At 36.6% G+C, this 14,260-nt stretch overlaps 7 protein-coding genes across 7 annotated transcripts; all 7 read right to left on the minus strand.

The window, feature by feature from the left end:
• Positions 1-89: 89 nt before the first annotated feature.
• Positions 90-1,558, minus strand: LOC119551097 (lipopolysaccharide-induced tumor necrosis factor-alpha factor homolog). Its single transcript, XM_037860276.1, has 3 exons — positions 1,151-1,558; positions 958-1,087; positions 90-453 (listed from the first exon to the last, which is right to left on the minus strand). Exons 1-3 carry the CDS (start codon positions 1,395-1,397, stop codon positions 333-335), a joined length of 498 nt encoding a protein of 165 aa, XP_037716204.1. The 5' UTR covers positions 1,398-1,558; the 3' UTR covers positions 90-332.
• A 600-nt stretch (positions 1,559-2,158) lies between these two features.
• On the minus strand, positions 2,159-3,344 carry LOC119551728 (lipopolysaccharide-induced tumor necrosis factor-alpha factor homolog). Its single transcript, XM_037861230.1, has 2 exons — positions 2,961-3,344; positions 2,159-2,349 (listed from the first exon to the last, which is right to left on the minus strand). Exons 1-2 carry the CDS (start codon positions 3,305-3,307, stop codon positions 2,244-2,246), a joined length of 453 nt encoding a protein of 150 aa, XP_037717158.1. The 5' UTR covers positions 3,308-3,344; the 3' UTR covers positions 2,159-2,243.
• Positions 3,345-3,552: 208 nt separating this feature from the next.
• On the minus strand, positions 3,553-4,177 carry LOC119551729 (lipopolysaccharide-induced tumor necrosis factor-alpha factor homolog). Its single transcript, XM_037861231.1, has 3 exons — positions 3,946-4,177; positions 3,755-3,890; positions 3,553-3,694 (listed from the first exon to the last, which is right to left on the minus strand). The coding sequence occupies exons 1-3, from the start codon at positions 4,073-4,075 to the stop codon at positions 3,589-3,591; spliced, it is 372 nt and encodes a 123-aa protein (XP_037717159.1). The 5' UTR covers positions 4,076-4,177; the 3' UTR covers positions 3,553-3,588.
• Positions 4,178-5,280: 1,103 nt separating this feature from the next.
• Positions 5,281-7,028, minus strand: LOC119550886 (lipopolysaccharide-induced tumor necrosis factor-alpha factor-like). The gene is made up of 3 exons (XM_037859875.1): positions 6,899-7,028; positions 6,427-6,559; positions 5,281-6,374 (listed from the first exon to the last, which is right to left on the minus strand). The coding sequence occupies exons 1-3, from the start codon at positions 6,990-6,992 to the stop codon at positions 6,272-6,274; spliced, it is 330 nt and encodes a 109-aa protein (XP_037715803.1). The 5' UTR covers positions 6,993-7,028; the 3' UTR covers positions 5,281-6,271.
• A 1,315-nt stretch (positions 7,029-8,343) lies between these two features.
• LOC119549703 (lipopolysaccharide-induced tumor necrosis factor-alpha factor homolog) lies at positions 8,344-8,901 on the minus strand. Its single transcript, XM_037857929.1, has 3 exons — positions 8,883-8,901; positions 8,501-8,633; positions 8,344-8,446 (listed from the first exon to the last, which is right to left on the minus strand). Exons 1-3 carry the CDS (start codon positions 8,899-8,901, stop codon positions 8,344-8,346), a joined length of 255 nt encoding a protein of 84 aa, XP_037713857.1.
• A 2,084-nt stretch (positions 8,902-10,985) lies between these two features.
• Positions 10,986-11,493, minus strand: LOC119549706 (lipopolysaccharide-induced tumor necrosis factor-alpha factor homolog). Its single transcript, XM_037857933.1, has 3 exons — positions 11,475-11,493; positions 11,177-11,309; positions 10,986-11,122 (listed from the first exon to the last, which is right to left on the minus strand). Exons 1-3 carry the CDS (start codon positions 11,491-11,493, stop codon positions 11,020-11,022), a joined length of 255 nt encoding a protein of 84 aa, XP_037713861.1. The 3' UTR covers positions 10,986-11,019.
• A 316-nt stretch (positions 11,494-11,809) lies between these two features.
• On the minus strand, positions 11,810-13,014 carry LOC119550332. Its single transcript, XM_037858947.1, has 3 exons — positions 12,751-13,014; positions 12,317-12,688; positions 11,810-12,261 (listed from the first exon to the last, which is right to left on the minus strand). Exons 2-3 carry the CDS (start codon positions 12,415-12,417, stop codon positions 12,159-12,161), a joined length of 204 nt encoding a protein of 67 aa, XP_037714875.1. The 5' UTR covers positions 12,418-12,688; positions 12,751-13,014; the 3' UTR covers positions 11,810-12,158.
• Between the last annotated feature and the right edge of the window lie 1,246 nt (positions 13,015-14,260).

Raw genomic sequence — 14,260 nt, forward strand, 5'->3', positions numbered from 1 at the left:
TTGTCAAGCCATGCGAAGCTTTAACCCACGCTTATTTTTTTTTGCCAGCCAAAGGCCAGCTGCTTACCAACAAAGTCGAAGGCAAGCGGTTTTGCTTATGTTTATTATAGTGTTTATTAATTTTAAATGGAAATCTTTTTTGGAGCAACAAAGAAGAAATTGATGCTCACTTTTGTTTACCTTTAGATACTCTTAGTTAGCGTTTGAGCCAACGGCTGCTGTACAATCTTAATTTATACGCTGGCAAACATCAGCTGATTTGTGTTTATTTATAACTTGTAACTCTTCTAACTTTTTATCTAGCTACCGGATCACATCTTATCGCAGTCTTATCATGAATTTAAACCTTTTGGATTGTAGGCTCCCAGAAAGGTGTTACATTTGCGACAATAGTGATTTCCTGTGCGGCAACTATTCATGCAATAGGGAACAAAACAGGCACAGCAGCAAAATCTGAAAATTATAGCAATGAGGAAGAAATTAATAAGATTTTATGAAGGTTATATTAAGAATTATATGAATACTACTTTTTGATATTAAAATAATTTTTTTATAATGTTTATCTTTTTGTATAAAACTAATGTAACTATTCAAATTAAAAATATAATTTAATTACATTTTAAAAATTGTAAGTATTTTAAGAGGCAATTTCATGTGATTTTTTCCATTTTTTTATGAGTTTGAGTTTATTAGATTTTTTGTTAAGTTGGCGCTCAAAATGTATTTTAACTTTAAGAACCGTTTTCCTATTCTCTAAATGAAGGCTAAAAGCCTAAATCACTTATGGGAACACATATAATAAAACCTACTTTTAGTTTAAGATGAGAACAAGAAAACAGCTATACGACTTTGAAAAATAGATTCATAGGAAAAACAGTTTCATAATAATGATTAGGACATGGTATAGAAGTTTACCAAGTATTTGTTCTCGATTACTTTTAGAGAAACCAAACTTACCCTACTAGGCAGAGTAGGCCTGCTACCATATGGGTCCTGGAGTTAGCCGTATGTGTCATCCTGGTGGTTTTGTTGGCCCCACAGGCGGGACAAAGAACCCTACTTCGATTCGGGCCCAAGTGCAGAGTATCTGCAACAGCATGAAGTGACGTCAGAAGAGCTTTACGCCAAAACTACCAAATTAACTACTAACCAATGGGCACCACTGTAGGCGGCTGTGGTGCTGGCTGCTCGACAACAACCACTGGCGGTGGTGCTGGGGCAATTGCTGGTGCGGAAACCACTGGAACCACCGGAACAGACACCGCTACATCGTAAGAAGGAGGAGCCTCCACGGGCAGGCCCATGGGATTGCCCAACTCCCTCGTTGGCGTGGGCGAGGGGGCGCTCGGTGTGTTGAAATCCACCTGGGGATACAGCATGGCCCGCTTCTGATCCATCTTCAAGATCGCTCTAAAGCCCTAGTTAAGGTGCGAAGTTCAGCTGTGATTTTTGATTTCTTTTGTAATGAGTAAGAGATTCCGGTTCTCGTTCAGCAGACGAATTTGTTTACTATGCGTTTTTACTAGTAGACGGCGTCTTTTGCACTTCGATCGCCGCTCACAACTGCCAGCGGATTCGGATTCAGGTAAAGATTCAGTTTCGGAATCGCATTCAAGTTTTTGGCTCAGATCGGAGCGAGCTTGGAAAAGCTTTTAGCCCAGCCGGTTGGGCAATCATTTTTGTGCTGTTGCAAAACCGAAAGTATCTCTCGAATACTGTTTACCAAGCTTTATCTAATGCACACAGTAAGTATCATTGTGTATCCAACCTATCTCACGTAAGAGAATAGGATGTCCGATAAAGATACTTATAGCGAACTGCGGACCAAAAAATGTCGGTAATCAACTAAGCTTTTGGTAAATAAATGACAGAGTTATCAAACGCCCTTGAACTTAATATTAAAAAATAAACAAAAATAACAGTTTTAAAATATAATAAACATCTTTAATGAAAAAGCAAACAGTATTACCTTAATAAAATGTTATTAACTGGAATTCAATAATTGGTATTTTAAGAACCAGTTTTATTATATTATTGCATATACTTTGAATACATGTATACAAATAACAGAACACCTTGTAAATAGATGGTTTAATTTCTTAACTTCTAAGCACTGTTAAAGCTTTTTAAGTGCCACGTTCAAATACGAAATACATTCTTTTGGTTCAGTTGGCTTGCTGCTGACCATTTATTAACTAATTACTTGAAGAAAATGTGTACAAATTGCAGAACTCCTTTGTATCTCATTTGCGATCGTAGGTGCCCAAATAACGATCGCACATGCCACAGTAGTGATTCGTGTTCATGCAGCTGGAAATGCAATACGGCAGGCACACACAGCAGTACAACCTGTAAGGGAAATAACCATCGAAATGAGTCATGCAAAAGTTTTATATACACTGAAAACTAAAATGCCTTTATTAAACTATTTAATAATCTTTGAATGTTGGTTAGTAAATTTATTTACAGACCTATTTAAAAATATGTATAACATTTGATGTGGCCTGAATGATCAACAAATTGAAAGTTGCTCTATTAATAACATACTTATCTACCTTTTTACCATCTAAATCAGATCATTGATAAGAGCGAATATCGAAATAGTGTATATACCAAAATAAATTTTATGCTCTTTTATCAGTCAAATAAACTGGTTGGCTCCAGTTCTTTGATGATTGCATTGACATAGTTACTTTTATTGCGAACACATTTTGTAATATCTTTGTGGAATAGTGGTTGCTTCATGACGAACCTAAGTGACCACACCAAAAAAAATGTGTAAATACTTTAACTAAATTAAAACAGCTATCAAAATCTATCAAACATTTTTTGTTTTGTAAGATTTGGTAATGGTTACTTTCATATCGAACACCATTTGGGTACACCTAATGAGCAGAGTGGTTTCCTACCAACTGAGCTTGACTGGCCATCACATAGCTTTATCTTTTTTGGGTACTTACTGGAACAGGCACAATATCAGGGCTATCAGATGGGTGCGCGAATTGGGGCGGTAGGAGACCCGTGTGCGGGCGTAGTTATGGCAATGAGGGCATTGCACATCCATGGGTTCCGGGCCGTAGGGTGAACTGGGCACCACCACAACCGTGTGCTGGGCGGTGCTGCTGGGGACCGTCGAGGCTGGTCTGTCCGGAGCTGGTCCCGTGGTCTCGGCCGGAATGGTTGTGGCCTGGTCGTAGCTCGGTGGCGCCGGAGGCAGGAGCTGTTGGTGCTCCGCTGCCGACTGCTGCACAGCGGCTTCGGATCCCTTGGGCGCCTCCAAAGGCGCAGCTGGATAGACGGGCTCCATATTATGGCCTTTACTGGGTGTGTGAATCGATGGGAAATGACTCAAGGGAGCGCCGTGAAAGAAAAAAGTGACTGGTATCGCGTATTCTTATCAAGTAAAGCCAAAAGCTCGCCGGGCCCGATTGTTTACCCTGTTAGGCGGAATTTCATTGCCTGTCTGTCGACACCTGAACAAAAATGTTCGCATTCGTAAATGATATGTGGGTTTCTGTGCGTTGAGGGTGTGATCGGTTCGATTTGGTTCGGTTCGTTTGGTTGTACATATTTATTTTGTTGGAATTACTAATCGCTGTTGTAGACGCCGACAAACTTGTTGCAATTGCCGCAGAAGTGATTTGCATTCATGCAGCTGGTGGCGCAGTACGGCAGGCAGGCGCAACACCAGAGGCTGTTTGTGAGTTTCCATTAGAGATAAGATAGGTTGGAGTACCAGGTCTGGAGATCTTACCCAACGATGCAGAGAATGGCGGCTATAACGTGCGTTTTAACACTCGGCGAATACTCAACGCGGGTCAGTTTCTGGACATGACAATGTGGGCACGTGATGAAGCTGGGATCGGGACCCACGGGCAATGCAGCTTGATCTGTAAGTCGAATATTCTATATAGTATGCTTATTTTTGCCGCGATTACAACCCACGTTGAATGATCACCACGGGTGGAGGTGCTGTTGTGTGAACCACCCGAACTGGCGCCTGCACATGGACCACTTGCTCGTAGCTCGGTGGGGGCATCTGATGTGGATACCCCGGTTGTTGATTGTACTGCATCTTCGGTTGGCCACCAATCACGAACTGAATCCGAGTCCAACACGCGCGTTTCACAGCTACCGATGTTGCTGTCGTGTGTTGCTAGCAACCTTTTCTACCGAAGCTTTATTTTGAAGCTTTTTATCGTGTTTGTTTGCTTTTAACTATATTTTATTTGTACGTACGCAGACAAGCAACTTAATTGGTTAAAACCGAAAGTGCTTTTCCACTAAGAAAAATGTTGTGATATTTCGTCACCTATCAGATCAAGAATTTTAAGTGAAATTCCATTCCTAACGTCCGATTTCCAGAGAACTTCGATGGGCTAGAATTTGTTTTGAAAAAATTAATAACTAGAATGTGCCTTAATTTTATAAGGGGCTTGTGAAAAAAATAGGAACCAAAAAAATTATGCAGGAAATGGAACATTGTTTATTATCAACTAGGGAATTACAAATAAATGATTTGTTTGCTTGTGGTTTTTACCTCGAAATGTATTATGAATACTTACAAAACATGATGCAATAAGGAAATTCATGTGACGTTTTGTCATTTGCAGCAGTACATATTACATCCTGATAAGAATAATCAGCTTAATTGAAGTGCATGTGATGCATTTTATTTTATTTAATTTATAAAGAAAATATTAAATACTTTCTCGACAAAGGTTTTTTTATATATAAATTGTATTACTGAATTTTATTTTAATTTTGTTAATATGTATTTAAATAAACTCCTTGCCTCTACGACTTCAGCCTACTATAAAAGTGTTGCTCTTGACTAAATTTACTTATTATTTGGTTTCGCACAGCAGCAGAGATTCCTGCAGTATAATTAATGTATTTTGAAAATCAGCTTTTAGCTCAGTTCTTACACGTTTACATACCGCATGTTAAACCAAATTCTTTTACTCCAAGATAACTTTAAGTCTCCAGAATCTAGTGATCTTTGAGATGGTTTCCTCCTTCGTTCAGTTTTTGGATCTATCATTGGTTCTGACAAACGTCCGTAAACCTCCGTCGACCGCCTTTGAAAAGTTGGTCTGTTCCTGATCGACATCTTTTCAAAACTGAGCTCTACTTAATAAATAAAGATTTGCGCTCAAAACTCTCCTCCCGAATTTCAAAAGAATTCCAAGTTTCGCTGATAAGAGCCGACTGTTATCAATAATATTTTCAATAGCTTTGCGAAATGTATTACTCATAAATATATGTATTTCAGTACTTAAGAGAGATGCCAATAATGAAAACGAAAGTAAATTATTTCAATACTTGTATATTTAAGTAACTTGGTTTATATATAAAGTCAAGTTCATTTTCCCCACTTATTATTTGGTATGAACTATAAACTAACTAGAGAGATCTGTTATAGAAGGTTATGACTGTATACCACTATTATGTATATATTTATTTTTTTCCATTGAAATGACTAGCAAATATTAATACCAGATAAATATAAATACAACCCACTCAACAAATGACGACGATATGCTTTATCTTTAAAGATGTTTCTTTGTAAATCTCTTATTTATAGACCTAGCAGGGGTAACCCTACTATAAACAAGAAAGGAAGCCAACTTCGACAAGCCGAAGTTTCTATACCCTTGCAGGTCGTTCCCGTGGGAGCATTGTATATAGAGAGATTTCTGATTCTTTGAAAACCAAAAGCTAATTACAAAAATTTAAAAATTATTTCTTTAATTATTTAAAAAAATAAAAATTTTAACCTTTCCTGTGGGATTTATAGTATATAGTTGTCCGATCCGGCTCGTTCCGACTTATAAACTACCTGCAATAGATGGTTTTATCATGATAGCTCTAAAACTAAGAGATTAGTTTGCCTAAAAACGGACAGACGAACGGACATGGTTAGATTGACTCGTCTAGTAATGCTAATCAAGAACATACATATATACTTAATGAGGTCGGAAACGTCTCCTTCACTACAAACTTCTGACTGAAATCATTATACCCTCTGTAAGGGTATACAAATATTTGATCTGCGCACAAAAGTAGGGAACAATTTTAACGAACTGATCTTCGAATTCTTAATACTTTAAGCACGTGGCTACAGATGAGGTTACTCTCAATACGAACAATTTGCTGGACTATTTTTTTACAAATTAAACAGTAAATGAAAAATAATTATTTATAGTATGTGGTTTCTTACGATGAATATACAAAGCTTTGGGCGACATTGGTTTTATGGTCAGCATTCCTAGTTCTTGAATGTTCCCACGTAGGCTCCACAGCTACTGCAGGTGTGATTGGCGGACTGGCAGGAATCGTTGCAGTACGGACAGCAAAAGCAGCAAACGCCCCTTATAAACAAGATTAGTGCAAATGGCAAAAGATCTTACGTGATTTACTTACCCCACCAAGCAAATGAGGAGGGCCACCAAATGAGTCTTGTTACTTGGCTCGTACTCGACCTTCGTTTTACTGCGGACTCCGCAACTCGGGCACGTGGCCACAGATGAAGTTTTTCCCAGAACATTTAGGGGCGCTAAAAATTAAAATACATATAATTCGTCTGTAAACATTTTGACCCAAATCTGATCACATCAAACTCTTAGGAAACTTTTCTTTTGACTTCGCTGGTTATACATATCCACTGAGACCTATTGGACACTTTTTCAAATTTGATTGCTGTTTATTAGAAGACTATAAGATAAGATTTTCCCCAAAGCCTTGTCAAAATATGGAAGCACCATTGTGTATGCATAATAACATTAACATAAAAAAAGCTTTCATACATTCAAAGATTATTTATCTATGTAGGTAGAAAGAATAAATTAAAAAAATTATTTGCACTTTAGAAAGAATTTTTTTTGTTCTTATTTACCCAGCTGTACAATTAGCGGCTGTGTTGATTGTGGCTGATTTAAAATTGGAGGAACTTGCTGGGTGTTATAACTGAACGGCTTTTGGCTCTCCATTTCTATCAATATATAATTTCGACCGATGTGCTCCACGTTCCGATTCAGCCGCCAAACTAAAGGGTCCAAAATTCGTTTAGCTCTTCCATGCTTCCTATCTGAGAGAGCTAGACCTTGATCATGACATGAATTCGCATTCACTGGAACGAGAGCTTTTTTTAGGTGTATCTGTGAGAGCGGATCTTTGCGCGTGCTAATTCTTTTCCTACGCAGCCTAGAAACCGAGTGAAAATGTTAAGTACATGGTTCAGCAGCTGGTTCTACCCGAACAAAAATGATTTGATCGTAAAAACATTGTATTTTCCTGTATATTATATTCTGATAATCAACAACATATGCTTACAGATTTTTAATAAAATAAACATATATTTTAAAAATGTTAAAAAATATAAACATACAAAGGTTATTACTTAAAAACATTGTTTTGATTTCAAGGTGGAGCTTTTAGTTGCTCACGATTTATTTATTTTAAACATATGTTCCACCTCAAAGCTTTTTGATCGCAAAAATAAAAAACAAGAGCTGCCTGAAATTGCCAAATTTTAAATAATATCACAGGTTATGGTTTGTTTTTTTTGAATGGACGTTGGTAAACTTATTTTAAACACTGGTTTAAAATTTGACATTGCTTGAATTTACTTAATATTCTTATGTTCTTTGGCCAACTGGAGTTAAAGCGCTGGTTTAGACTTGAAAATATAGAACTTAGGCCAACGTAGGCGAAATGTACATGCATGTTATGCACTGGAGTTACCAAGGATCATTAGCACATATTTTGGCCAACTCCCTCTACGATCGAAGGGGTCAGATCTTAGTTCTAACGAATTTCGGAAAATGACTTTTGACCAACAAAGGTGCCTATTTATAAAAAGTAAAGAAGGCTTAAATTTGTACGATATAAATGCCGTATAACTAATATTTGAAGATGGAAAATATTGAATAATAAAAGGCTAGATGGACTCGATTTGTGATCCTAATATAGATTACTTATTCATACGGTCGGAAACTTAATACAATATTCTCTTTTACTCTACGAGTAAAAATAACCCTTTACTCTACAAGTAACGGGTATAGATATTTGATCAGCGCATAAAAGTAGGCAAATACTTTTACGAACTGTACACTTAAATTTTGAAGCACGCGGGTAACGTATGTTTTGTTCCCAAAGATAGACGAACACAGTGATCAATTTTTTGCTCTGAGTGTTGAATGTCTATAGCTAATAATAAATGGCGAAAAAATAATTTTTTTTGGATTTATTAGAACATTATTATTCTTATGCTGGTTTATATTAATAAGAAGAAAATATGGATATTATAATATATATGAAAATGAATATTTTTGGCGATTTCTAGTTCTTGTGTGTTCCCACGTAGGCTCCGCAGCTACTGCAGGAGTGCTTGGCCGTCTTGCAGGAGTTTTTGCAGTAAGGAATGCAGCAGCAGCAGATGCCCCTAAAAATTACGGTTAGTCGAATTGGCTAAAAGGTTCAAACATGAATTACTTACCCCACCAAGCAGATAAGGAGGGCCACCAAATGAGTCTTGGTACTTGCCTCATAATCGACCACCGTTTGCCTGCGGACTCCGCATCTCGGGCACGTGGCCATGGATGGATTTTTTCCCAACACATTTGGGAGTGCTAAAAATTAGAAAAATCTCATTAAACGAAACTTTTTTTTGTCTTAATTTTCTTTTAAGATATATCATTTTAATACAGTTCTTTTAGGTTGAAAGCCGAATACAAATCCACTTAGAAAGATTTGACAGAGCGCTTTCAGATTTTCCTCAAAGTCTTTTCAACTTATAGAAGATCTAATAAATATATATATATTTTTTAATTTTTATAAGTTATTTCCACTGTTCCAAAAATTTTTTTGTAAATATTTACCCTGATTATTCTTATCCATTATTTTTTGTGTAGTTCCTTACGATGTGCTTTTCGTTCCTATTTAGCAACTAAACTAAGGGGTCCAATATTCGTTTGGTAGCCAGGCCTTGATCATGACAAGAATTTGTATTCACTGGATCATAAAGCTATTTTCTGGTGTATGTGAGAGAATTTTCGCGTGTGCAAATTCTATTCCCAGCGCGGCATAGATAAAAAACTTTCAGTGCCAATTTAATAAGTGTGGATAAAAATGACACTACACCTAGAATCAAATTTTTGGGATCATTTTAAAAATGTATGAACAATTTCTTTTGTCCCTAAACTATGTCATTTTGACAACAACCGTGGATACTTCTATACCGATAAAAGCTTTTTTTTAATTGTTTGGGCTTTATTCTACATATGCTCAAGTATCGGTTATTATGGCATTTGAACTAAACACTCCAGGAAAACGTTGTGCGATAGACCAATTGGTAAGATGTCTGTCTCTGATGCGAAAGGTCCCCGGTTCAAGTACGCGTCGATGCAGAGTGCGCTGTAAGATTTTTAAGAATAATATCTAACATTTCCTTATCAGTTGCACTTAAAGTTGTACTTAAAAGTTGTACTTAAAACGTTTTTAGAGATAAAAAAAAAAATTGTCACGTCCGGGACACCAACCACTAACCCCCATATTCGGCAAGCCGAAGTTTACGACTAAAACCACATCTTGCATTTAAAATCATACATATTTTTCAGAAACTATATTTATGAACATGGTACAATAGAGTGGTACGCATTAAAGCGTTTAAGATATACCAAACGAATTTTTGAATTTTAAAATTTAAATATTTTGTTGACGGTGGGCGATCGAGACAATAAAAAGGGATAATATTTTTTCATCACTAAAGTTAATATAAAAATGTATACGTTGAAAGTGCGATCGTCACTAGATTGCTACCTTTTAAGGAGGTGTTTTTGTTTGATATAGAATTTGTTTTCTCAGAGCTTTTCAATTGCTGGCTATTTTTTATACTTAAACAGCTTTCTAGTGGAAAACGGGAAATACAACAGCTGAATGACATTTTCATTTTAAAATTATATCGCGACCTATTTTTTATCTAAGACGCGCGCATCTTAGTGTGAAGGGTTGGGATTGCCCTTCCAGCCCCAGGATCGACATTTGAAAATGGTTTTAAAAATTCAAACTCCACAGTATAGCCGGCCGTAGCATAAAGCGCTAAAGGAAAGGAAATCTCATTCGAGATAATTAAACAACACAATATTATTACTTACCAGAAATCCATCTTAAACTTTTTCATTCATGGTATGGCCAAGTATCTTTTCCTGATCATGGTCTTCGAATTACAGTTGGGTCAGCTTAAATCATTCGATATTTCTGTTCGTACTGCAAGAACAGACTGTCTTTGTTTTGAAATCGGGCGAAATAGAATCTCTTACTTTCGAAATATTTCTTAATATCGAATCTGAAGTTAGACTTAAATTTAATAAAGTTAAATGCTTTTTATTATTATGTGCATTGGCGAACACAATTTATTACCAAAATCTCACGACATACCCCCTATCTTTTCCATGCTTCCTGTCTGAGAGAGCTAGACCTTGATCATGGCATGAATTCGCATTCACTAGAATGAAGAGCTTATTTTAGGTGTACCTGTGAGAGCGGATTTTGGCGCGTGCTAATTCTTTTCTTCCGAAGCTTAGAAACCGATTGAAAATGTTAAATACATGGGTCATACTGTCAGCAGCTGGTTCTACCCGAACAAAAATAATTTGATCGTAAGTACATCGATATTTTCTATCTATTATATTATGGTAACAGCAACAAAAAGAACCATGAATTTCAATATATGATTATGGGCGTTAGAGTGGGCGCGGAAAACCTTTTTTTAAGTCAATCGATAGGTACTGACGAGGCACGTCCCAAAGATGGAAGATAGACAAACAAAGTGATCATTTTTTTTAATCTATCGCTAATACTAGAAGGCGAAAATTTTATATTTTTGATTTATTAGTTATTCTTATTCTAGTTATTCTTATTCTGGCTTATATTGATATAAAGAAAATAAGGAAATTACAAAAAATATGAAAATTAAAGCTTTTGGCGATTTTTGTCCTTAGGATATATGTAGGTTTTCTAGTTCTTGCATGTTCCCACGTAGGATCCACATCTACCACAGGAGTGCTTGGCCGCCTTGCAGGAGTCTTTGCAGTACGGAATGCAGCAGCAACAGATGCCCCTAATAATTACGATTAGTCGAATGGCCAAAAAGGTTCAAACATGAATTACTTACCCCACCAAGCAGATAAAGAGGGCCACCAAATGAGTATTGGCATTTGCCTCATAATTGACCACCGTTTGGCCGCGGAATCCGCATCTCGGGCACGTGGCCATAGATGGATTTTTTCCGAACACAATTGGGGGTGCTAAAAATTAGATAAGTCTTTAATTTTCTTTATAAGATTTATTTATAGTTCGTTTAAGGTGAAAGTTTAATACAAATCCACTTAGGAAGATTTGACATAAACTATTAACTATTCACTATTAACTATTAACTATTTGCAACTTAGGTAAGGTTTTTTAATATTTACCCAGACTCTTCTTATCCATTGCTATTTTGTATAGTTCCGTACGATGTGCTTTTCGTTCCGATTTAGCCACTAAACTAAGGGGTCCAATATTCGTTTGGCTGTTTCACTTGGTAGCCAGGCCTTGATCATGACAAGAACTTGTATCCACTGGATCATAAAGCTATTTGCTTTGTATGTGTGAGAAGCAATTTTCGCGCGTGCAAATTCTATACCCAGCGCGGCATAGAAACACATACCTATAGTTAAGAGCTTGCTGTACCAAACCCATAAATTTTTTGAAATATCAGAGTAATCTGCAAGCCGAAGTGTACGATCCTTGCAACTAAAACCACATCTTGCATTTAAAATCATACATATATTTCAGAATCTGTAAATATGAACATTGTACAATAGGATGGTACGATTTTAAGGCATTTAAGATATGCCAAACGAATTTTTTTAATTTTATAGTTTAAATATTTTGCTGACGGTGGGCGAATGGAAGTGCGATCGTCACTAGATTTTTACCTTTTAAAGAGGTGGTTTTGTTTGATATATAATTTGTTTTCTCAGAGCTTTTCAATTGCTGGCTATTTTTTTTATACTTAAACAGCTTTTTAGTGGAAAACGGAAAATACAAAAGCTGACTACATATTAATTTTAACATTATGTCGCGACCTGTTTTTCATCTATGACGCGCGCATCTCAGTGTGAAGGGTTGGGATTGCCCTTCCAGCCACAGGATCGACATTTGAAAACGGTTTTATAAATTCCAACTCCACAGTATCGCCGTCCGCAGCATAAAGCGCTAGAGGCAAGGAAATCGTATTCAATTTAATAGAACACATTGAATTATTACTTACCAGAAATCCATCTTAAACTTTTTCATTCGTGGTATGGCCAAGTATCTTTTCCTGATTATGGACTTCGAATCGCAGTTGGGACAGCTCAAATCATCCGACATTTCTGTTCGTACTGCAAGAACCGACTGTTCTTATTTCAGAGCAATGTAATCTGGCCGCCGGCTGCATGTTGATATTGTAATTATATGACTTATTGAACTCCCTTCCCCTCCACGCAATATTAATAATGTTTAAAAGAGGTACTACTGAGATAGTACGAAATCGGGCGGATCAGAATCTCTTTCTTGCGAACATTTTAATCAGAAATATATTTTTTTATTTCGAGTTTTAGGCTAGACTTTAGTTTAATATAGTTTTAATGCACAAGTTTCGCTGTAAAGAAATTTTTAATTTGCTTTATGTTATTGTGTGTATTAGCAAACACAATTTATTACCAATATCTCACGACACACCCTCTACCTCGTTTCCAAATTTGGTAGTCTTCGCAAGTCATCGTACTCTGAGCGATTTTTTGTTGACACTCATAACAATCCTTACGATCCATAAATTGATTTCGCTTTGCAATGGACTGATATACTTGGGGCTGCGGTGGAAGAGGCGGAGGAGGAGGAATCTCTTGGAATTCATCCTGAAGTTTTAATTCTTTATCGTACTCAATTGATTCCATTCTGTTGCAAGCCGCAATCAACTCATTACTGAGCTTTTTGCGCAATGCAATTGCACTGCATAAAAATAATAATTCTTACAGTTCGACCGACGAGTATGATGAAATAACAAGTCTGGAATGAATCACGCTTTGCATTTCATTCCGGATGTTCAGATGATAAGCTATTTTTAGTAGGCGACTCAAGTGCAGGGCTATCAATAAGTCAAGAAAATTCAAAAATTCCTTGTTGTATAATGTTAGATGTTTGTAATAATAATTATTGCGCACTCGAATGTTAAATAAACTTAAGTTTTTATATACTGAAGTTGTTTTTTGTTTTTCTCTTTCTGTTGGTATACAGTTTTCAGAATACTTATACCAAAAATCATAATGGTCCGATCCGTTAAAACACAAGATATTGCAATGTAAAGCTAACCTACTCTGGTTACCGAAGCAGGAGACTTAAAACTTTAAATGCGATTAGCTGGAATCAGTGTTTTTCGAAAAATGGTTTTGCGGTGGACCCGATTTTCAAGAAAGCATTATCTAGTCGCTGAGCGAAGAATATTTGACTTCTTTAAAACTTTGATTTTTTAGATCCATAAACGATTTTTTTGACCTTGGAAAATGACTATCTCACGCTGTAATCAAAACTAACAAAGTTTTTTTTAATCTAGGTGATTGACTGTAACCAAACATTTGTTTTATGATCATCTTTATTTTAACAGTAAACATAAGAAACCCCAATGTACATCTGTTAAAAGCAAATTAACAAATCCAGACAAAACTTTTAACTTTTTTTTATACCCGTTACTCGTAGAGTAAAAGGGTATACTAGATTCGTCGGAAAGTATGTAACAGGCAAAAGGAAGCGTTTCCGACCCCATAAAGTATATATATTCTTGATCAGGATCACTAGCCGAGTCGATCTAGCCATGTCCGTCTGTCCGTCTGTCCGTCTGTCCATCTGCCTGTCCGTCCGGATGAACGCTGAGATCTTGGGATATTGAGATTAGGCGTGCAGATTCCTGAGCTTCTTACGCAGCGCAAGTTTGTTTTAGCAGAGTGCCACGCCCACTCCAACGCCCACAAACCGCCCAAAACTGTGGCTCCTACAGTTTTTATGCTAAAATAAAAATTTTAGCTGAAATGTATTGTTCTTATCAATACCTATCGATTGACCTAAAAAAAAGTTTGCCACGCCCACTTGAACGCCCACAAACCGCCCACAAACTTCAAAAAATCGTAAATATGATCGCGGATATCTCGGAAAATATCAAAGATAGAGAAATGGTATT

This window comes from Drosophila subpulchrella, chromosome 2R, assembly GCF_014743375.2.
Source record: "Drosophila subpulchrella strain 33 F10 #4 breed RU33 chromosome 2R, RU_Dsub_v1.1 Primary Assembly, whole genome shotgun sequence".
Classification (NCBI taxonomy): Eukaryota; Metazoa; Arthropoda; class Insecta; order Diptera; family Drosophilidae; genus Drosophila; species Drosophila subpulchrella.

Coding starts and splice junctions, on each gene's coding strand:
- LOC119551097 (XM_037860276.1), bottom strand. CDS start 1,397: ATGGATCAGAAGCGGGCCATGCTGTATCCCCAGGTGGATTTCAACACA. Junction 1,088..1,150: donor GCCTACAGTGGTGCCCATTG/GTTAGTAGTTAA, acceptor ATGCTGTTGCAG/ATACTCTGCACTTGGGCCCG. Junction 454..957: donor GGCCTACTCTGCCTAGTAGG/GTAAGTTTGGTT, acceptor TATAATTTTCAG/ATTTTGCTGCTGTGCCTGTT.
- LOC119551728 (XM_037861230.1), bottom strand. CDS start 3,307: ATGGAGCCCGTCTATCCAGCTGCGCCTTTGGAGGCGCCCAAGGGATCC. Junction 2,350..2,960: donor CTGATATTGTGCCTGTTCCA/GTAAGTACCCAA, acceptor TTTCCCTTACAG/GTTGTACTGCTGTGTGTGCC.
- LOC119551729 (XM_037861231.1), bottom strand. CDS start 4,075: ATGCAGTACAATCAACAACCGGGGTATCCACATCAGATGCCCCCACCG. Junction 3,891..3,945: donor ACCCGTGGTGATCATTCAAC/GTGGGTTGTAAT, acceptor TTCGACTTACAG/ATCAAGCTGCATTGCCCGTG. Junction 3,695..3,754: donor GCCATTCTCTGCATCGTTGG/GTAAGATCTCCA, acceptor ACTCACAAACAG/CCTCTGGTGTTGCGCCTGCC.
- LOC119550886 (XM_037859875.1), bottom strand. CDS start 6,992: ATGGAGAGCCAAAAGCCGTTCAGTTATAACACCCAGCAAGTTCCTCCA. Junction 6,560..6,898: donor GCCGCTAATTGTACAGCTGG/GTAAATAAGAAC, acceptor TTTAATTTTTAG/CGCCCCTAAATGTTCTGGGA. Junction 6,375..6,426: donor CTCCTCATTTGCTTGGTGGG/GTAAGTAAATCA, acceptor CTTGTTTATAAG/GGGCGTTTGCTGCTTTTGCT.
- LOC119549703 (XM_037857929.1), bottom strand. Junction 8,447..8,500: donor CTCCTTATCTGCTTGGTGGG/GTAAGTAATTCA, acceptor CGTAATTTTTAG/GGGCATCTGCTGCTGCTGCA.
- LOC119549706 (XM_037857933.1), bottom strand. Junction 11,123..11,176: donor CTCTTTATCTGCTTGGTGGG/GTAAGTAATTCA, acceptor CGTAATTATTAG/GGGCATCTGTTGCTGCTGCA.
- LOC119550332 (XM_037858947.1), bottom strand. CDS start 12,417: ATGTCGGATGATTTGAGCTGTCCCAACTGCGATTCGAAGTCCATAATC. Junction 12,262..12,316: donor AAGTTTAAGATGGATTTCTG/GTAAGTAATAAT, acceptor CCTTGCCTCTAG/CGCTTTATGCTGCGGACGGC.